Source organism: Anolis carolinensis, unplaced genomic scaffold (assembly GCF_035594765.1).
Source record: "Anolis carolinensis isolate JA03-04 unplaced genomic scaffold, rAnoCar3.1.pri scaffold_14, whole genome shotgun sequence".
NCBI classification, from domain to species: Eukaryota; Metazoa; Chordata; class Lepidosauria; order Squamata; family Dactyloidae; genus Anolis; species Anolis carolinensis.
The window spans coordinates 16,257,413-16,280,027 of NW_026943825.1; the positions used below are offsets into that span (position 1 = coordinate 16,257,413).

Below are 22,615 nucleotides of genomic sequence, written 5' to 3' on the forward strand. Positions count from 1 at the left end.
TAAAAAACACTGCGATGGGAGTTGTAGTTTTTACAAGGGTTTCTCCCCTTGAACGAATGCGTTTGTCATGAATAATAAATAATATGATAATAATATAATAGTAATAATATGATAATATACTACAATAATAATAGAATAATAATAGAATAATATATATATATATAATATATATATATACACACACAGTAGAATCTCACTTATCCAACACTCGCTTATCCAACATTCTGGATTATCCAACGCATTTTTGTAGTCAACGTTTTCAATATATCATGATATTTTGCTGCGAAATTTGTAAATACAGTAATTACTATGTAGCATTACTGAGTATTGAACTACTTTTTCTGCCAGATTTGTTGTATAACATGATGTTTTGGTGCTTAATTTGTAAAATCATAACTTAATTTGATGTTTAATAGGCTTCTCCTTAATCTCTCCTTATTATCCAACATATTCACTTATCCAACGCTCTGCCGGCCCGTTTATGTTGGATAAGTGAGACTCTACTGTATATATATAAGAGTGATGGAATCCTGGCGACCGCCAAAACAACAAAACTAAACACCCCACAACCTCGAAAATTGACAACACAACACATCATCCACGCCTCTAGGTTGATACAACAAAAAGAAAAGAAAAATAAAGTCCTAATTAGAGGGAGAGGAATAATTGTTTTTATCCAATTGCTGCCAGTTAGAAGGCTAAGCCAGTTTGAGAACAGGCATATATTGTATAAACAAATGAACATAGAGTATTAACAGCAAAGCACTGGAACGTGACTAAGAAAATTGTTTTGTTCCCACTATTTTTCCTTTGTGTCAAGCAGCAATAATGTATTGATAAACAGATTTGAGTAAAGGAAATAAAGACCAGGAATTGTAATGAACTGTTGCTCAGTCGTTCAGGGGCTGTGAGTTTCAAAGGCTATTTTAAGTGTAGTTATTTTATTTTAATCTGTTTTTACCACGCGGTTACTATTTAAATATTTTAACTTTTGTATTGCACTTTTTAAACTTGACTAAGTATGGGATTGTTAGCTGCCTCGAGTCCCATGGAGAGAAAGGCGGGGTACAAATAAAATTAATTAATCTATATATATAAAAGGGTAATGGAATCACGGCACCGGACAAAACAACTAAACTAAACGCCCCACAACCTCGAACATTGACAGCAGAACCTCTCATCCACGCCTCTACGTTCATACAACAAATTTGGCCACAAAAGACATAGTCATCCAATCAATCTGCATGCGGCAGCATGTCAGCAAAAATGGCTAGGCGTGTCAGTGCTGACACGCGTGTCATAGGTTGGCCATCACTGATCTGTGCTATGTATGAGATATGAGATATAAGGCCTGGCAGGGTGTGTTTCCACAGGGCGTTTCCCATCATCCTCATCCACATCCTCATCCTCATCGCACCTTTCCCGGCTCCGGCCCTTAATTGCAAATAATTGCAGACACTAAGAACAATTATCCTTTGCAACGTTTGCAGTTCTTCTTTGCCAATGTTTGCAAACGCCGAGCCCTTTTCATGCCCGGTTCCCACCAAAAGGAAAAGCAAAGAGGCAGGCAGAGACCTGTGCAAAAATAATAATGTTATCACTATCTATCATTATTATCAATTGATATTATTATTATTATTATTATTAGCTTCATTATTATTATAATTATTATTATTCTCATTATCTTATCATTATTATAATATAATATAATATAGATATTATTATTATATATTAATATAATAATATTATATATCATTATATACTATATTAAATATTACATTTTATATTATAATATTTTATAATACAGTAGAGTCTCACTTATCCAACATAAACAGGCCGGCAGAATGTTGGATAAACGAATATGTTGGATAATAAGGAGGGATTAAGGAAAAGCCTATTAAACATCAAATTAGGTTATGATTTTACAAATGAAGCACCAAAACATCATGTTATACAACAAATTTGGCAGAAAAAGTAGTTCAATACATGGTAATGCTATGTAGTAATTACTGTATTTACGAATTTAGGACCAAAATATCACGATATATTGAAAACATTGACTACAAAAATGCGTTGGATAATCCAGAATGTTGGATAAGTGAGTGTTGGATAAGTTAGACTCTATTGTATATATAATGTTATTATATTTTAAAATATATTAATATATGATATATTAAATATTATATTTTATAATATAAAATATTATATTATTATTCTCATTATTATTATTCTCATTATCTTATCATTATTATATCATTATAATATAATATAATATAGATATAGATATTAATATTATATATTAATATAATAATATTATATATCATTATATACATTAAATAATATATTTTATATTATAATATTTTATAATATATATAATTTATTTTAAAATATATTCATATATAATATATAATATATTATAATATTTTATAATAACATAAAATACTATATTATTATTATCATATTATTATTATTATTATTATTATTATTATTATTATTCTAGGATTAGCCTTGCAGTGATATATTATATTAAATATTATATTTTATATTATAATATTTCAAAATAAATATTAAAATATTTATTATAATATTTTAAAAATTATTATTATTATTATTATTATTATTATTATTATTATTATTATTATGACACAGCAAACAAGATAGATATGGTGGGTTTCGTATCACAAAATCACAAGTTGAACACTTCCCAAGCATTTAGGACTGTGTGATGTATTTTCATATGATGCGTGCAGATCCCAGTAGGGTGGCCTTTTGCAGTTGGCAGATCGTAATTTTTATTATTATTATTATTTTATTATGACACAGCAAACAAGATAGATATGCTGGATTTCATATCACAAAATCACAAGTCGAACACTTCCCAAGTGTCTAGGACTGTGTGATGTATTTTCGGATGATGCTGCAGATCCCAGTCGGGTGGCCTTTTGCAGTTGCTAGATCGTGATTTTGTCAATGCCTATTGTTTCCAAATGCCGGCTGAGATCTTTTGGCACAGCACCCAGTGTGCCCATCACCACCGGGACCACCTGCACTGGTTTCTGCCAGAGTCTTTGAAGTTCAATCTTGAGGTCCTGAGAGCGGCTGAGTTATTATTATTATTATTATTATTTTAAAAAATGGTTGCAAAAACCATTGGAACTTTTGCATGCCAAACCCAGGACAAAATAATACAAATATTTGCATGTGGAGGACATGCAAAGGGAGAGAGAAAGGTCCAGTTCTACGCGGCCTCTGCCTTGGGCAAACAACCCACCCGTCATCCTTAAATCGTTATTATAATTATTGTGATTTGTGCAAATATTGGCTCTGGGTGGGTCTCGGTGCGGCCGCTTTCCTTTGCAAGGATGGAAAAGGAAGAGTTTGCAAAGGGGAAATGGATGCCGTTTGAGCCCAGCATGAGGTGCAGTGGGATTTGCAGTTTTCTCGAAGTCTCCTTCTCTCTTTTGCAGACGTGACCATGGAGAGCCCCTTGGAGAAGGCCTTGGCCACCTTGGTCCTCACTTTCCATAGGTATTCGGGGCAGGAAGGCAACCCACTGACCCTGAGCAGGAAGGAGCTGAAGGAACTGGTGCAGAAGGAGCTGCAACTGGGAGAGGTCATCAATAATAATCATCATAATAATAACATAGCATTATATATAACATAATAATAATATAATAATATATCATATAATAATAATATTGTATAATAATATCATAATAAAACAATATAATACAATAATATATTATAATATATATTTATATTATAATAATATAATATAAATAATAATATAACACTATATTTTTATTTGTTTTATTATATTGTTTATATTGTTATATTATTACATTATATTATTGTAGATTATATTATCCAAGATATTCGCTTATCCAAGGTTCTGCCGGCCCGTTTATGTTGGATAAGTGAGACTTCACTGTACAACAAAAATCATAATATAACAATATAATATATTATATAATATAGTAATAATAAAAAGTAATAATAATATAGCAATATAACATAATTTATATGGATCATAATAATATAACAATGGAATATATGTATTATATAAAATCATCATAATATAACAATATAATATACTTATAATATAACAATAAATCATCGCAATATACTGTATATACTCGAGTATAAGCCTAGTTGTATAATACAATAATATAATCTACAATAATATAATAATAATATTTATTATGTAATAATATAACAATAAAACAATATAATACAATAATATATACTATAATATCTATATATATATAAAAGAGTGATGGCATCACAGCGACCGACAAAACAACAAAACTACAGGCCCCCCAACCTCGAAATTTGACAACACAACCCATCATCCACGCCTCTAGGTTGATACAACAAAAAGAAAAGAAAAATGAAGTCCTAATTGGAGAGAGAGGAATAATTGCTTTTATCCAGTTGCTGCCAGTTAGAAGGCTAAGCTCCTCCAACTTGGTCTCCTAGCAACCCAATAAAAAAATAATAAAAAACACTAAAAAATAAAAAATTAATACAATACCATAATAACAAAAATAACTAAAAATTATACAAGAAAATAATAAAATATAATAAATTAAAAGATAACCTACAATAAAATTAATTAAAAAAAATACAAATAACGTCAAATAAAAATTACACAACAATTTTTAACCAATACCACCACCACTTTGCCACAGCAACGCGTGGCCGGGCACAGTTAGTTAGTTAGTTAGGACTTTATTTTTCTTTTCTTTTTGTTGTATCAACCTAGAGGCGTGGATGATGGGTTGTGTTGTCAAATTTCGAGGTTGGGGGGCCTGTAGTTTTGTTGTTTTGTGGGTTGCCGTGATGCCATCACTCTTTTATATATATAGATTATAATATAATGATGATGTTGACGATGATGATTTTCCGCAGCGTCTGAAGGAGCGCGGCATCGACGCCCTGATGCAGAGCCTGGACCAGAACCAGGACCGGGAAATCGACTTCAAGGAGTTCACGGCCTTCCTCTCAGCCCTTTGCATGGCTTACAACGACTTCTTCAAGCAGGACGGCAAATAGAGAGGGTGGGGATCCATGGGGAGATATGTATATATTCCTTCCCAACCCCCATTAGCCTTGAATAAAAGACCTGCCTCTTGCAAAAGACTGCCGTTTGTTAAATTTGCAGCAAAGGGAGAGCGGAGAGCGCTGAGCACGAAGGAGGGAGGGGAGCCGGGACGCTTTCAGGGGGAAAGGAGAGTGGGAAGGGATGCATGTATAATGATTTATTATTATATTATTTTTTCATATCGTATATTATGTGATTTATTATTATATTATATTGTTATATTATTATGATTTATTATCATTTCATATATTAAATATATTCCATTGTTATATTAGGATGATTTATTACTATATTATTTTTTCATACCATATATTACAATTGCTTCCCCTTACCACTCAGACTCTACGAATAAACCCAAGTAAGTCACTATTTGCTTAATATGATACAACTAGAAATCTGAGCTACCCTGGTTTCCCTAACCTGAAACCAGGCTCTTCCCTGTGACTCTCAGATCACAGACTCAGATTTCAACCTCTCTGTGATTCCTCTGATCACAGACTGAGTTTCTTTTCAAACTCTGCTCATGCTATATTGTTATATTATTATTATATAAGGATATCTACACACACACACATTATACATGACTGTGTGCAACACCTTCTTTGCAAACGGGTTCTTCTCTCGTCGACACCGTTTACTAAACTGCGCCCAAGAGTGGGAAGAAGCCCTTCCGGTTTTTTCCTTTCCTGGGGGGGGAAAAGTTTTGCAATCTGGACTAAAGGCAGCCCAGGAAGGCGTGGCTTTGGGATATGCAAATGAGCAGGGCGTGGCGCCCAATCAGGGCCCGGCTGGGGGCGTGGCCTGGGCTTGGCCCCTCCCCTGGAGATAAAGACAGGGGGACTTCAGCGCTGGGCTCACTCGCCTCGCCCTTCCTGAAAACTTCTCTCCTTCTTCTGGTAAGTTCCCGTTCACTTTTTTTGGGTGGGCTGTAGGGTGAACTACAACTCCCACTATAACTCCCATCGCCCCAAGTGGAATTCCCATCATCCTGAGCCACAGGGCGTGGCTGTAGGGTGAACTACAACTCCCATCGCCCCAAGTGAAATTCCCATCATCCTGAGCCACAGGGTGTGGCTGTAGGGTGAACTATAATTCCCACTATGCTCGCTCACTACAACTCACACTTCCTTCCTCCCACCCTGGGATCTAGTCCCCCGGAGCAGGAAGCAGCCAGGCTTTGGAGCTGCAAGGCCATTCAGTGCCAACCCATGGCAACCTTCCCACTTGCCTCCAGCAGACCAAGAGTTCTCTCTCTCTCTCTCTCTCTCTCTCTTTCTTCCTCCCACCCTGGGCACCATTCCATGGGGATAGATTCCCCCGGGCCGGAAGCAGCCAGGCTTTGGAGCTGCAAGGCTATTCGGTGCCACACCCAGACTTGCCTCCCACCACCTCCCACCGTTCCACAGGGGTATTCCACAGAGATATGGCCTCGTAGCTTGTTTGTGAGGGATGATGGGAGTTGGAGTCCAAAGCCCTGAGAGGGAGGGGGGAGGAGGAGGAGGAGGCGGGGCCAGGCGTGGGCGTGGCTTCCCCGAGCAGCGTCACTCGCAGCAGCTGCCTTTTCGTAAGTCCTCTCCTGACCCCTGGCGGCCACACGGGGAATGGCGCCCCGGCCTCGATTTCTGCAGCTGTTGCTGCTCAGTAGTTAAGCCTAGATCACTGCCTCCACGTTTTCTCCCTCTATTTGCCAGTTATCAATAAGTGTAGTTGCCATGATCCAGGGCCGTAGCCAGAAAAAAAATTTCGGGAGGGGTTTTGAAAATTTCAGGGGGGGGGGGGTTGAACCCCTAGCACACACCTCTCCCCGCTTCAAACTTGTCAATATCTGCTTGAGATAGTAGTGCCTGGAGGGACTCTTAATGTTTTGCGTCTCATAGACTTAGCACGGGGATTTGGTTAACCAGTTAAAATTCATGAGTAAACCAGATTTTTTTTATAACCTGAAAAAATTCGGGGGCGGGGGCGGGGGGGGGGTTGAACCCCTAAAAGCACCCCCTCGCTACAGGCCTGCCATGATCTTAGTTTTCTTGATGTTTAACTGCAGCCCGGCTTTTGCACTTTCTTCTTCCTTTCCCCTTGGCGAGAAGGCTCCTCGGCTCCTCCTCGCTTTCGGCCATCAGAGTGGTATCATCTGCATACAAATTTGTTAATGTTTCTTCCAGAAATTTTAACTCCGGCTTTGGAATCGTCTAGCCCTGCACGTCGCATGATGTGTTCTGTGTACAAGTTGAATAGGGAGGGTGAGAGGATGCAGCCCTGATGTCCGCACTCCTTTCCCAATTTGAACCGGTCTGTTCTGACTGTGGCTACTTGGTCTTTATACAAATTTCTCAGGAGACAGACAAGGGGACTTGATCTCCCCAGACCGCCAAGAACATGCCACAGTTTATTATGATCCACACAGTCGAAGGCTTTAGAATCTATATATATAAAAGGATAAAAAAAAATTCGGCCTAGGACAAAACGACAAAACTACACATCCCAGAAACACTAAACCTGGCAGCACAACTCCTCATCCATGCCTCTAGGTTGACACAACAAAAAGAAAAGAAAAAATAAAGTCCTAATTAGAGGGAGAGGAAGAATTGCTTTTATCCAATTGCTGCCATTTAGAAGGCTAAGCTCCACCCACTTGGTCTCCTAGCAACCCACTCAGCCCAGGGGACAGGCAGAGTTAGGCCTCACTTAGGCCTCTTCCACACTGCCTATAAAATACAGATTATTAGATTTTAACTGGATTATAATGGACTTAATGTCAGGAAAAAGCCTTTACCCTTTACCTTAACTCCCACCAATTCCTCAATACTTTATTTCCCAGACCACCAGAATTCGCCACAGCAATGCGTGTCCGGGTACAGCTAATAACTAATATATAATTATAATAGTGTATATTATTACCTGTAATGTTATTAGTAATATTACATGTAATATATAATTAATACTATTATATTGCATTACTATTAGTATGATATATGATATATACAATATATATCGTACATTATATTGTATATTATATACATCTATATATATAAAAGAGTGATGGCATCACGGCGACCGACAAAACAACAAAACTACAGGCCCCCCAACCTCGAAATTTGACAACACAACCCATCATCCACGCCTCTAGGTTGATACAACAAAAAGAAAAGAAAAATGAAGTCCTAATTGGAGAGAGAGGAATAATTGCTTTTATCCAGTTGCTGCCAGTTAGAAGGCTAAGCTCCACCCACTTGGTCTCCTAGCAACCCACTCAGCCCAGGGGACAGGCAGAGTTAGGCCTCACTTAGGCCTCTTCCACACTGCCTATAAAATACAGATTATTAGATTTTAACTGGATTATAATGGACTTAATGTCAGGAAAAAGCCTTTACCCTTTACCTTAACTCCCACCAATTCCTCAATACTTTATTTCCCAGACCACCACAATTCGCCACAGCAATGCGTGTCCGGGTACAGCTAATAACTAATATATAAATTATAATAGTGTATATTATTACCTGTAATGTTATTAGTAATATTACATGTAATATATAATTAATACTATTATATTGCATTACTATTAGTATGATATATGATATATACAATATATATCGTACATTATATTGTATATTATATACATCTATATATATAAAAGAGTGATGGCATCACGGCGACCGACAAAACAACAAAACTACAGGCCCCCCAACCTCGAAATTTGACAACACAACCCATCATCCACGCCTCTAGGTTGATACAACAAAAAGAAAAGAAAAATGAAGTCCTAATTGGAGAGAGAGGAATAATTGCTTTTATCCAGTTGCTGCCAGTTAGAAGGCTAAGCTCCTCCAACTTGGTCTCCTAGCAACCCAATCAAAAAATTATAAAAAATACTAAAAAAATAAAACACTGAAAGATTAATACAATAAAATACCATAATAACAGAAAATAACTAAAAATAATACAAGAAAATAATAAAATATAATAAATAAAAAGACAACTTACAATAAAATTAATTAAAAAATACAAATAAGGTCAAATAAAAATTACACAACAATTTTTAACCACTACCACCACCACCACTTCGCCACAGCAACGTGTGGCCGGGCACAGCTAGTAGTCAATAAAACAGAAGTAGATGTTTTTCTGGAACATCCTTCCCAGGAGGAAAAGGATGAGCAGCCTTCGTCCTCCTCCCGAGGTTGAGTGACAGCTCCCGAGGACAGGCACGAGCAGGGGAAGAAGGGCCCGGGGGGCATGCACTCCCACAAGCAAAGCAGGCTTCACTGACCTTAGAGAAACTACAGCTCCCAGGAGCCCCTCGCAATGAATTCGCAGAGACCTTAGGGAAACTGCAACTCCCAGGACCCCCTCCCTGCGGGGAGATAGAGGCGGGGTACAAGAATAAAATTATTATTATTATTATTATTATTATTATTATGACACAGCAAACAAGATAGACATGCTGGATCTCGTATCACAAAATCACAAGTCGACACTTCCCAAGTGTCTAGGACTGTGTGATTTATTATTATTATTATTATTATTATTATTACTACTACTACTACTACTATTAGGCACAGGAGCCTTTTCTGGTATGCATCTGGCCACCCTTCATTATTATTATTATTATTATTATTATTATTATTATTATTTTATTATGATACAGCAAACAAGATAGACATGCTGGATCTCGTATCACAAAATCACAAGTCGACACTTCCCAAGTGTCTAGGACTGTGTGATGTATTATTATTATTATTATTATTATTATTATTACTACTACTACTATTAGGCACAGGAGCCTTTTCTGGTATGCATCTGGCCACCCTTCATTATTATTATTATTATTATTATTATTATTATTATTATTATTTTATTATGACACAGCAAACAAGATAGCTTTGCTGGATTTCGTATCACAGAATCACAAGTCGACACTTCCCAAGTGTCTAGGACTGTGTGATGTAGTATTATTATTATTATTATTATTATTATTATTATTACTACTACTACTACTACTATTAGGCACAGGAGCCTTTTCTGGTATGCATCTGGCCACCCTTCATTATTATTATTATTATTATTATTATTATTATTATTATTATTATTATTATTATTTTATTATGACACAGCAAACAAAATAGACATGCTGGATCTCGTATCACAAAATCACAATTCGACACTTCCCAAGTGTCTAGGACTGTGTGATTTATTATTATTATTATTATTATTATTATTATTATTATTATTATTATTACTCCTACTACTATTAGGCACAGGAGCCTTTTCTGGTATGCATCTGGCCACCTTTCACTATTATTATTATTATTATTATAATTTTATTATGACACAGCAAACAAGATAGCTTTGCTGGATTTCGTATCACAGAATCACAAGTCAAACACTTCCCAAGTGTCTAGGACTGTGTGATTTATTATTATTATTGTTGTTATTATTATTATTATTATTATTATTATTATGACACAGCAAACAAGATAGATATGCTGGATTTCATATCACAAAACCACAAGTCGAACACTTCCCAAGTGTCTAGGACTGTGTGATGTATTTTCGGATGATGCGCACAGATCCCAGTCGGGTGGCCTTTTGCAGTTGGCAGATCGTAATTTTCTCAATGTCTATTGTTTCCAAATGCCGGCTGAGATCTTTTGGCACGGCACCCAATGTGCCCATCACCACCGGGACCACCTGCACTGGTTTCTTCCAGTCTTTGAAGTTCAATCCTGAGTTTTTCCTCTTGTTTTTTGTCAATACGACTGTCACCTGGGATGGCGACATCAATGATCCAAACCTTTTTCTTTTCCACAACTGTGATGTCTGGTGTGTTGTGTTCCAGAACTTTGTCAGTCTGGATTCGGAAGTCCCACAGTATCTTTGCCTGCTCATTCTCCAATACTTTTGCAGGTTTGCGATTCCACCAGTTCTTTGCTGCTGGGAGGTGGTCCTTGAGGCATAAGTTCCAATGAATCATTTGGGCCACGTAGTTGTGCCTCTGTTTGTAGTCTGTCTGTGCGATTTTCTTACAGCAGCTGAGGATATGATCCATAGTTTTGTCGGTTTCCTTGCACAGTCTGCATTTTGGGTCATCGGCTGATTTTTCAATCTTGGCCTGAATTGCCTTTGTCCTGATGTCTTGCTCCTGGTCTGCAAGGATCAGGCCTTCTGTCTCCTTCTTCAGGGTCCCATTCGTGAGCCAGAGCCAGGTCTTCTATTATTATTATTATTATTATTAATTGCCTTTGTTCTGATGTCTTGCTCCTGGGCTGCAAGGATCAGGCCTTCTGTCTCCTTCTTCAGGGTCCCATTCGTGAGCCAGAGCCAGGTCTTCTCCTTATCAGCTTTTCCTTCAATTTTGTCAAGGAACTTTCCATGCAGTGTTTTGTTGTGCCAGCTGTCAGCTCTAGTTTGTAGTGCGGTTTTCTTGTACTGGTTTTTTGTCTGCTGTGCTTTGAGGGGTTTCTGATTTTTGACTTCAATCAAAGCAGGTCTTTCACTTTGCTTTACATATTAAATTATTACTATTATTGTCTTCCTGGCGCAGATCGGACTGCACCTCGTCTCCGTCCTCTCCCTCCGGCCATGGCCCATCCCAAGCCCCTGGACATCGCCCTTTGCCACTTGGTGACCATCTTCCACGACTATGCTGACAAAGACGGGGACAAGAAAACGCTCAGCAAGAAGGAGCTGAAGGAGCTCATCCTCAAGGAGCTCTCCATCGGAGCGGTGGGTCCCGCCAGCACCAGAGATTGCATAAAATCTATATATATAAAAGAGTAATGGCATCAGGGCAGTGAACAAAACTACAGGCCCCCCAACCTCGAAATTTGACAACACAACCCATCATCCACGCCTCTAGGTTGATACAACAAAAAGAAAAGAAAAATAAAGTCCTAATTAGAGGGAAAGGAATAATTGTTTTCATCCAATTGCTGCCAGTTAGAGGGCTAATCTCTGCCCACTTGGTCTCCTAGCAACCAACTCAGCCCAGGGGACAGGCAGACTTGGCCTCACTTAGGCCTCTTCCACAGATTATTTAGTATAATATAATATATACACTCACTAGTGGGAACTATAGCTTTTTGAAACGTCCCGGTTTCTCTCTTCCTCCCGCATTGCTTCTCGGCTCTCAAAAGTGTTGTTGTTGTTTGTGTGCAGAAGCTACAGGATGCCGAGATCCAGGGCCTGATAACCGACTTGGACCAGAACAAGGACGGCGTGGTCTCCTTCAAGGAGTACATGACCTTCCTGGGGGCGCTGGCCATGATCTACGACGAGGCGCTGACACGTTGAAGGGGCGGAGCCAGAGGGGAGAGGCCTCGCCCCCTAGGTGTGAGCTGTCAATAAAAGCCTTGCCAAGATTTGCGGCTTGACGTCTTCTTTTGTCAGGGGGGCGGGGAGGGAATTGCATCTGTCGAGTAGAAAATTCTAGGTACCGCTTTATGTGGGGAGGCTAATTTCACTAATTGACCACACCATCCCAGACACTTATTTATTATTATTATTATTAGGGCCGGGCTGTGGCAGGTCGGATTGAGCTCCCGACCATTAATAGCCTAGCTCGTTGTCAACCTAAGCATCCCGAAAGACAGTTGCATCTGTCAAGTAGGGAATGTAGGTACCACTTTGTGCAGGGAGGCTAATTTCACTAATTTACGACACCATAGAACTGCCAGCAGCGTGCGGAAAGGAATGAGGAAGTCCTCCATCAGGGGCTTGGTGTCGTAAATGGACGGTGAAGCAGCAGCTCCCCCTTGTGGCCATTCCTGAGCATAGCCTCAGGAAGCCAGAAGCTGGAAAATGTTCAATTGCCTAATGGCATTGAATGTTGGCCAGCGCAAAAAGGCCTAGAGAGGCCATATTTCCCCAAGAAGTATATAAATAGCTCAAAGAGAACATAGAGTTCTGTTGGGAGGTCCTGGAAAAGGCCTAGAGAGGCTGTGTTTCCCCAAGTATATAAACAGCCCAAAGAGACCATAGAGTTCTGTCGGAGGACCCTGGAAAGGCCTGGAGAAGCTGTGTTTCCCCAGAAGTCAATAAATAGCCCAAAGAGACCATAGAGTTCTGTCGGAGGACCTGGAAAAGGCCTAGAGAGGTCATGTTTCCCCATAACTCAATAAATAGGCCTAAAGATACCATAGAGTTCTGTCGGAGGACCCTGGAAAGGCCTAGAGAGGCCGTATTTCTGCAGACCGGGAACAAAACAATCGAAAGAAGAAAGGGACGAGACCTTGTTATAATTAACATATATTTAAAAAATAATAATAAAATCACTCTTTTTTTAAAAAAAACAAAAACAAAATCTCTGTCGGGGAGGGGAAGGGGGGAGGGAGAGGGGGACCCTGGCTGACCCCTCCCCCACGGCCCTTGACCCCTGACCCCTCCCACCGGACTGACCTCTGGACGATGAGGCAAAAGTTACAAGTGCTTTACAAGAGGAGAGAAAGGGGGGGGGAGACTGGGACTATTACATATGTACACAACGGGGCTTTGAAAAATATGTATTTATACATTTATATTTATATTTATATATATATGAGTGACGATGGAAGACCCTCCGACCCCCCCCTCCCCGAAATGCTACAAAAGGTCCTTGGCTGTCGGAAGAAGAGGTTCTTTCAAAAAGGAAAATTATTACAAGATACAAACAACGAGGGGCCAAAATGGCAGGTTTTGGATTCCACACCCACAGGCAGGAAGCAGCCAGGCTTCGAAGCTGCGAGGCTACTCGATGCTCATCGAGGTGACCAATGGCAACGTCCACACTCGCCCCCAACAGACCAAGAGTCCTTTCTTCCTCCCACCCTGGACATCATTCCGCAGAGGGCGCCTCTAGGCAACAACAGCCAGGCCACCTCTATGCAGAGACCCTCACTGATTTGACTTTGCAGCTTCACTTGTTATTCAAGCTTGCTCACTGCAACGTTCACACTTGCTTCAAACAGAAAAGGGCGCTTCCAGCCTGGGCATCACTCCACAGAGGGTGTCTCCAGACAGCAACAGCCAGGCCACCTCTATGCAGAGACCCTCACTGATTTGACTTTGCAGCTTCGTTGTTATTCAAGCTTGCTCACTGCAACATTCACACTTGCTTCAAACAGAAAAGGGCTCTTCCAGCCTGGGCATCACTCCACAGAGGGTGTCTCCAGACAGCAACAGCCAGGCCACATCTATGCAGATACCTTCACTGATTGACTTTGCAGCTACAGTGCCATTCAACACTAATCAAGCTGGCCAATGGCAACATTCACACTGGCCTCCAACAGACACCATTCCACAGGGATATATATGTATATATATACATACATACAGTAGGGTCTCACTTATCCAACACTCACTTATCCAAGCTTCTGGATTGTCCAACGCATTTTTGTAGTCAATGTTTTCAATACATCGTGATATTTTGGTGCTAAATTTGTAAATATAGTAATTATAACATAACATTACTGCGTATTGAACTACTTTTTCTGTCAAATTTGTTGTATGTTTTGGTGCTTAATTTGTAAAATCATAACCTAATTTGATGTTTAATAGGCCTTTCCTTAATCCTTATTATCCAAGATATTCGCTTATCCAAGCTTCTGCCGGCCCGTTTATGTTGGATAAGTGAGACTCTACTGTATGTGTGTGTGTGTGTATATATATATACACACACACACATACATACATACACACCCCATCCAACAAAAGATCCCCCCCCCCCCCAGGGCAGGAAGCGGCCAGTCCTTGAGACTGCAAGGCCATTCAATGCAACGCAACGGCAACATCCAGACTTGCCTCCGACGGGGACAAGAGAGAGTTTGTTCATTCTGCCATTGGGGTGAGATAACACCTCCTGGCCATGGATCGATTCCGCCAGGCAGGAGGAGGCAGCCAGGCTTTGAAGCTGCAAAGCCATTCGAAGGCTAGACATTCCCACTTGCCTCCAACAGACAAAGAGTTCCACGGGGATATATAATTTATACATACATACATACATACATATATATATATATATATAATCCCCGAGTCTGAGAGTGCCTGCCATAGATGTGGGCGAAACGTCAGGAGAGAATGCTTCTGGAACATGGCCAGAAGCATTCTGGCCATGACGATGCTGATGATGCCTCTTTGTTGACTTCCTCGGCTCGCGTGCGGGGTGGGGTGGGGGAGGGGTCCTATGGGGGGTCTCACTGGAGGCGGTCAGTGCGGAAGGAGTCCTCCACGGCCGTGTCGGTCAGCGGGGCAAAGGGGTCGCTGAGCATGTTGAAGGCGTCCAGCGTCAGGGGCTCGATGCGCAGGTCTTCCTCCAGCGCCAGCGGGGAGCACGACGACGACGACGAAGACGCCCCGGCCGCTGCCGTCATCTCGAAGCCCGGCATCCCGGCCAGGACCGAGGCAATCTCCTTGGAGATCCCCGGCGGAGAGTCCCCTGCAAGGAAACAACAGGGAGACGCTGCAGCAAAAAAGGCCAAGGTCATCCCAATCTCTTTCCATGCCTCTTAATAACAACAACAATAATCAATACAATAATAATAATAATAATGAAATCTATATATATAAAAGAGTGATGGCATCACGGCGACCCACAAAACAACACAACTACAAGCCCCCCAACCTCGAAATTTGACAACACAACCCATCATCCACGCCTCTAGGTTGATACAACAAAAAGAAAAGAAAAATCAAGTCCTAATTAGAGAGAGAGGAATAATTGCTTTTATCCCATTGCTGCCAGTTAGAAGGCTAAGCTCCTCCAACTTGGTCTCCTAGCAACCCAATAAAAAATAACAAAAAACACTAAAAATTAATACAATAAAATACAATAATAACAGAAAATAACTAAAAATAATACAAGAAAATAATAAAATATAATAAATAAAAATATAACTTACAATAAAATTAATAAAAAATGGCAAATAACGTCAAATAAAAATTACACAACAATTTTTAACCATTACCACCACCACTTTGCCACAGCAACGTGTGGCCGGGCACAGCTAGTACATAAATAATAATATCAAGCCAAAGGTGAGAAGCTGCAGCTGAAAAGGCCAATGCCATCCCAATCTCTTTCCATGCCTCTTAATAACAACAACAATAATAATAAATACAATAATAATAATAATAATAATAATAAAATACATAAATAATAATATCGAGCCAAAGGTGAGAAGCTGCAGCTGAAAAGGCCAATGCCATCCCAATCTCGTTCCATGCCTCTTAATAACAACAACAATAATAAATACAATAATAATAATAATAAAATACATAAATAATAATACCGAGTCAAAGGTGAGAAGCTGCAGCAAAAAAGGCCAACGCCATCCCAATCTCTTTCCATGCCTCTTAATAACAACAACAATAATAAATACAATAATAATAATAATAATAATAATAAAATACATAAATAATAATATCTAGCCAAAGGTGAGAAGCTGCAGCTGAAAAGGCCAATGCCATCCCAATCTCTTTCCATGCCTCTTAATAACAACAACAATAATAAATACAATAATAATAATAAAATACATAAATAATAATACCGAGTCAAAGGTGAGAAGCTGCAGCAAAAAAGGCCAACGCCATCCCAATCTCTTTCCATGCCTCTTAATAACAACAACAATAATAAATACAATAATAATAATAATAAAATACATAAATAATAATATCTAGTCAAAGGTGAGAAGCTGCAGCTGAAAAGGCCAATGCCATCCCAATCTCTTTCCATGCCTCTTAATAACAACAATAATAAATACAATAATAATAATACATTAACAATAATAATCAATACAATAATAATAAAATACATAAATAATAATACTGAGCCAAAGGTGAGAAGCTGCAGCAAAAAAGGCCAATGCCATCCCAATCTCTTTCCATGCCTTAATAACAACAATAACAATAATCAATACAATAGTAATAATAATACATTAACAAAAATAATCAATACAATAATAATAATAAAATACATTAATACATCCCTAGGGGAGTGTTTTTAAGACTTTTAAAAGATGTTTTTAAATTGTTAGATTTTAGCCTGTTCTTGTAAGCTGCCCCGAGCCCTAGAGGAGTGGCGGCATAGAAGTTTGAATAATAAATAAATAAATAAAATATAATAGTAATAATAATAAAAAGGTAAAGGTTTTCCCCTGACGTTAAGTCCAGTCGTATCTGACTCTGCGGGTTGGTGCTCATCTCCATTGCTAAGCCGAAGAGCCGGCGTTGTCCATAGACACCTCCAAGGTCATGTGGCCACTGGCATGACTGCATGGAGCGCCAATGTTACCTTCCCGCCGGAGCGGTACCTATTGATCTACTCACATTGGCATGCTTTTGAACTGCTAGGTTGGCAGAAGCTGGGGCTAACAGCGGGCGCTCACTCTCCTCCCGGGATTTGAACCTGGGACCTTTCGGTCTGCAAGTTCAGCAGCTCAGCGCTTTAATGCACTTCACCACCGGGGCTCCTTAGTAATAATAATACATAAATAATAATACATAAATACAGTAGAGTCTCACTTATCCAACGTTCTGGATTATCCAATGAATTTTTGTAGCCAATGTTTTCAATATATCGTGATATTTTGGTGCTAAATTCATAAATACAGTGATTACTACATAGCATTACTGTGTATTGAACTACTTTTTCTGCCAAATTTGTTGTCTAACATGATGTTTTGGTGCTTCATTTGTAAAATCATAACCTAATTTGATGTTTAATAGGCTTTTCCTTAATCCCTCCTTATTATCCAACATATTCGCTTATCCAACATTCTGCCGGCCCGTTTATGTTGGATAAGTGAGACTCTACTGTAGTAATAATAATAAATACATTAATAATAAAATATATTAATAATAATACAGTAACAGTAATAATAACATAAATAATGATAAAATATTATTATTATTCTTAATAATAATAATAATGAATACACCATACAGTCCTAAACGAGAGTCCCTTGCAAGGAAACAACGGGGAAATGCTGCAGCAAAAAAGGCCAATGCCATCCCAATCTCTTTCCATGCCTCTTAATAACAACAATAAATACAATAATAATAATAATAATACATTACCAATAATAATCAATACAATAATAAAATACATAAATAATACATTAATAGTAATAACAATACATAAATAATAATACATAAATAGTAATAATAACAATGTGTTGTCGAAGGCTTTCATGGCCGGGATCACAGGGTTGCTGTATGTCTTTCGGGCTGTGTGGCCATGTTCCAGAAGCATTCTCTCCTGACGTTTCGCCCACATCTATGGCAGGCATCCTCAGAGGTTGTGAGGCATGCCATAGATGTGGGCGAAACGTCAGGAGAGAATACTTCCGGAACATGGCCACACAGCCCGAAAGACATACAACAACCCAGTAATAATAACAAATACACTAATAATAAAATATATTAATAATAATACAGTAACAGTAATAATAACAACATATATTAATACTGATAAAAATATATTTTTAAAAACCCTTCTTTAAACTGAGCCAAGAGTGAGATGCTGCAACTAAAAAGGCCAATGCCATCCCAACCTGCCTCCCTAAGGCCTTTCTTTAAGCTGAGCCCAGAGCGTGACGCTGCGGCTGAAAAGGCCGATGCGAGCCCTGTTATCGACCAACGCATCCATCTGTGTGTTTCTCTTACCGGTGAGGATGATGTTGGGGATGGGGCCGTGGCGGCTGCAGTGGCTCAGGTTCTGCCGGTTGAGCAGGTGGGGGTCGTGCCCCCCGCCGCCCCCGCCTCCTCCTCCTCCTCCACCACCTGAACCGTCGCCTGGGAAGCAATTGAAGGCGCCCAAGTCATCCGGGAAGTTGCTGTTGAAGGAGAAGCCTCCTCCGCCCATGTTGTCCATGAAGCCGTACTGGTCAAACTGGAGAGAGGAGGAGGACTATATTACTGGCTGCAGCATTCACTGCAGGGTACCAGATTATTATTATTATTATTATTATTATTATTATTATTATTATTATTATTATCATTACAATATATAGATTGACTACACAGCAAATAAGATCACTCTGCTAGCTGTTGTATTGGACAGGAACATCTTGTTGCTGCTGATGTTATTATTGGCCAAAGCAAACATTGGATGGGACCATGCTATTATTACTGGTGCTGCCGTAGTTGCTGTTGTTATTATTATTATTATTATTATTATTATTATTATTATTATTTTATTATGACATATAGCGGCTGAGTCTTTCCTGTTGTTTTTCGTCAATGCGACTGTCACCTGGGATGGCAACGTCAATAATCCAAAACTTCTTTCTTTTCCACAACTGTGATGTCGGGTGTGTTGTGTTCCAGAACTTTGTCAGTCTTATTAATATCATCATCATCATCATCATCATCAATGATTATTGGCCACAGCATTCACTGGAAGGGACCATATTATTATTATTATTATTATTATTATTATTATTATTATTATTATTATCATCATTATCATCAACAATTATTATTGGCCACATAATTCATTGGAAGGGACCATATTATTATTATTATTATTATTATTATTATTATTATTATTATCATCATCAATTATTATTGGCCACAGCATTCACTGGAAGGGACCATATTATTATTATTATTATTATTATTATTATTATCATCATCATCAATTATTATTGGCCACAGCATTCACTGGAAGGGACCATATTATTATTATTATTATTATTATTATTATTATCATCATCATCACCATCATCATCAATTATTATTGGCCACAGCATTCACTGGAAGGGACCATATTATTATTATTATTATTATTATTATTATTATTATTATTATTGTAGGACACAGCAAACAAGATAGATATGCTGGATTTCATATCACAAAATCACAAGTCGAACACTTCCCAAGTGTCTAGGATTCTGTGATGTATTTTCGGATGATGCGCCCAGATCCCAGTAGGGTGGCCTTTTGCAATTATTATTATCATCATCATCATCATCATCATCATCATCATCATCCTCCTCCTCATTTATTATTGGCCAAAGCATTCACTGGAAGGGACCATATTATTATTATTATTATTATTATTATTATTATTATTATTATTATTATTATTATCATTATCATCATCATCATCAATTATTATTGGCCACAGCATTCACTGGAAGGGACCATATTCTTCTTCTTCTTCTTATTATTATTATTATTATTATTATTACTATTACTATTATCATCAACAATTATTATTGGCCACAGCATTCACTGGAAGGGACCATATTCTTATTATTCTTATTACTATTATCATTATCATCATCATCAATTATGATTGGCCACAGCATTCACTGGAAGGGACCATATTATTATTATTATTACTCACGTTTCCCAGTCCGAAGTCACCCAGCGGCTGGTTGAACTGGTGCTGGAACATGGAGTTGGGCTGGTAATGCATGGGGTAATTGCAGGGCGGCTGGTGCTGCTGCGGCTGCTGGTGCTGCATGGGGGGCTGGTGGTGGGCCATCTGGTGTTGTTGTTGTTGTTGTTGTTGTTGTTGTTGTTGCGTGGCCATGCCCGGTCCCTGGTGGAGGGGCTTGTGCCCCGGCTGGAGCAGCATCCCCGAGGGCTGGCCGTAGGGGTAGGGGGGCAAGCGCTGGTCGGCCGGGAGCCGGCTGGTGTCCAAGGGCACCCCCTGCAAGAGGCACAACGTCAGGGAGGATGGGCGGTGTAGTCCCCACGGAGCCTTGGACTCCGCAGCCCATCACCAACGGGGACAGTGGGAGAGAGAACGGAGAGGAAAAGGAAAAGGAGAGGACAGTGGGGGGCTGCAAAAAAAACCAATCCAACCACGATATTGGCCCTGTAGGACTGCAACTACCCATCATTAACTAAGACCCATGGGAGCGGCAGTCAGATCTATGGCTTGGATCATAGAAAGAGATCTTGAAGGGCATTGGGAAGCACCTAAAAGGCCTAGAAGGTCACTGGAAAGCATCTCAGAGGCCTTGAAGGATCCCGGAAAGCATCTCAAGAGGCCTTGAAGGTCACCGGAAAGCATCTCAAGAGGCCTTGAAGGTCACCGGAAAGCATCTCAGAGGCCTTGAAGGATCCCGGAAAGCATCTCAGAGGCCTTGAAGGTCACCGGAAAGCATCTCAGAGGCCTTGAAGGATCCCGGAAAGCATCTCAGAGGCCTTGAAGGTCACCGGAAAGCATCTCAGAGGCCTTGAAGGTCACCGGAAAGCATCTCAAGAGGCCTTGAAGAACACCGGAAAGCATCTCAGAGGCCTTGAAGGACACCGGAAAGCATCTCAGAGGCCTTGAAGGTCACCGGAAAGCATCTCAGAGGCCTTGAAGGACACCGGAAAGCATCTCAGAGGCCTTGAAGGTCACCGGAAAGCATCTCAGAGGCCTTGAAGGATCCCGGAAAGCATCTCAGAGGCCTTGAAGGACACCGGAAAGCATCTCAGAGGCCTTGAAGGATCCCGGAAAGCATCTCAAGAGGCCTTGAAGGACACCGGAAAGCATCTCAGAGGCCTTGAAGGTCACCGGAAAGCATCTCAGAGGCCTTGAAGGATCCCGGAAAGCATCTCAAGAGGCCTTGAAGAACACTGGAAAGCATCTCAGAGGCCTTGAAGGACACCGGAAAGCATCTCAGAGGCCTTGAAGGTCACCGGAAAGCATCTCAGAGGTCTTGAAGGATCCCGGAAAGCATCTCAGAGGCCTTGAAGGACACTGGAAAGCATCTCAGAGGCCTTGAAGGTCACTGGAAAGCATCTCAGAGGCCTTGAAGGATCCCAGAAACCATCTCAAGAGGCCTTGAAGGATCTCAGAAAGCATCTCAGAGGCCTTGAAGGACCCCGGAAAGCATCTCAAGAGGCCTTGGAGGATGTTGGAGAGCCCCTCCCAAAGGAACAACGTTGGCCCATTCGTCAGTCAATGGCAAAGTGGCCCTCCAGGCATCTCACCTGTCACAAGACCTTGAAGGACATTGCAAAGCATCTAAGGGTCTTTGAAGGACATTAGAAAGCCTTTCCTGAGACGTAAAGCTGTCCCTTGATACCAGTCCATACTAAGGTGACCCTCCAGGCATTGAAGGACCTCAACCACCATCACCCACTGCTGCCAGGGGCTGATGGGAGCAGCAGTCTTTGACTGAGGCCAATAGGAGCTTGGATCATCATGAGACCTTGAACGACATTGGAAAGCATCTAAGGATCTCTGAAGGACATTAGAAAGCCTTTCCTGAGACGTAAAGCTGTCCCTTGATACCAGTCCAGGCACTGAAGAACCTCAACCACCATCACCCACTTCTGACTGAGGCCAATGGGAGCTTGGATCATCATGAGATCTTGCAGGACATAGGAAAGCATCTGAGGGTAAGACATTAGAAAGCCTTTCCTGAGATGTAAAGCTGTCCCTTGATACCAGTCCACACTAAGGTGACCCTCCAGGCATTGAAGGACCTCAACCACCATCACCCACTTCTGGCTGAGGCCAATGGGAGCTTGGATCATCATGAGATCTTGCAGGACATAGGAAAGCATCTAAGGGTAAGACATTAGAAAGCCTTT

The 22,615-nt window shown here is 40.1% G+C and overlaps 3 protein-coding genes across 3 annotated transcripts in view; 2 read left to right on the plus strand and 1 right to left on the minus strand.

Moving 5' to 3' along the window:
* Positions 1 to 2,644: 2,644 nt before the first annotated feature.
* Positions 2,645 to 5,233, plus strand: s100a5 (S100 calcium binding protein A5). Its single transcript, XM_062965023.1, has 2 exons — positions 2,645 to 3,613; positions 4,912 to 5,233. Exons 1-2 carry the CDS (start codon positions 3,476 to 3,478, stop codon positions 5,053 to 5,055), a joined length of 282 nt encoding a protein of 93 aa, XP_062821093.1. The 5' UTR covers positions 2,645 to 3,475; the 3' UTR covers positions 5,056 to 5,233.
* Positions 5,234 to 5,856: 623 nt separating this feature from the next.
* s100a6 (S100 calcium binding protein A6) lies at positions 5,857 to 12,462 on the plus strand. The gene is made up of 3 exons (XM_062965024.1): positions 5,857 to 6,000; positions 11,646 to 11,827; positions 12,260 to 12,462. The coding sequence occupies exons 2-3, from the start codon at positions 11,684 to 11,686 to the stop codon at positions 12,392 to 12,394; spliced, it is 279 nt and encodes a 92-aa protein (XP_062821094.1). The 5' UTR covers positions 5,857 to 6,000; positions 11,646 to 11,683; the 3' UTR covers positions 12,395 to 12,462.
* An 870-nt stretch (positions 12,463 to 13,332) lies between these two features.
* Positions 13,333 to 22,615, minus strand: part of crtc2 (CREB regulated transcription coactivator 2) — a 31,727-nt gene continuing 22,444 nt past the window's right edge. The window contains exons 12-14 of the mRNA XM_062964972.1: positions 20,427 to 20,735; positions 18,740 to 18,965; positions 13,333 to 15,512 (exon numbers count right to left, since the gene is read on the minus strand). Of these exons, the coding sequence (XP_062821042.1) occupies positions 15,271 to 15,512; positions 18,740 to 18,965; positions 20,427 to 20,735 (777 nt within the window). The 3' untranslated portion in view covers positions 13,333 to 15,270. The remainder of the gene's footprint in view (positions 15,513 to 18,739; positions 18,966 to 20,426; positions 20,736 to 22,615) is intronic.

What these genes read in the sequence shown, in the direction of transcription:
- s100a6 (XM_062965024.1), top strand. Translation starts at nt 11,684, where the DNA reads ATGGCCCATCCCAAGCCCCTGGACATCGCCCTTTGCCACTTGGTGACC. An exon ending in AGGAGCTCTCCATCGGAGCG is followed by an intron (nt 11,828 to 12,259) that starts GTGGGTCCCGCC and finishes GTTTGTGTGCAG; the next exon opens with AAGCTACAGGATGCCGAGAT.
- s100a5 (XM_062965023.1), top strand. Translation starts at nt 3,476, where the DNA reads ATGGAGAGCCCCTTGGAGAAGGCCTTGGCCACCTTGGTCCTCACTTTC. An exon ending in AGGAGCTGCAACTGGGAGAG is followed by an intron (nt 3,614 to 4,911) that starts GTCATCAATAAT and finishes GATTTTCCGCAG; the next exon opens with CGTCTGAAGGAGCGCGGCAT.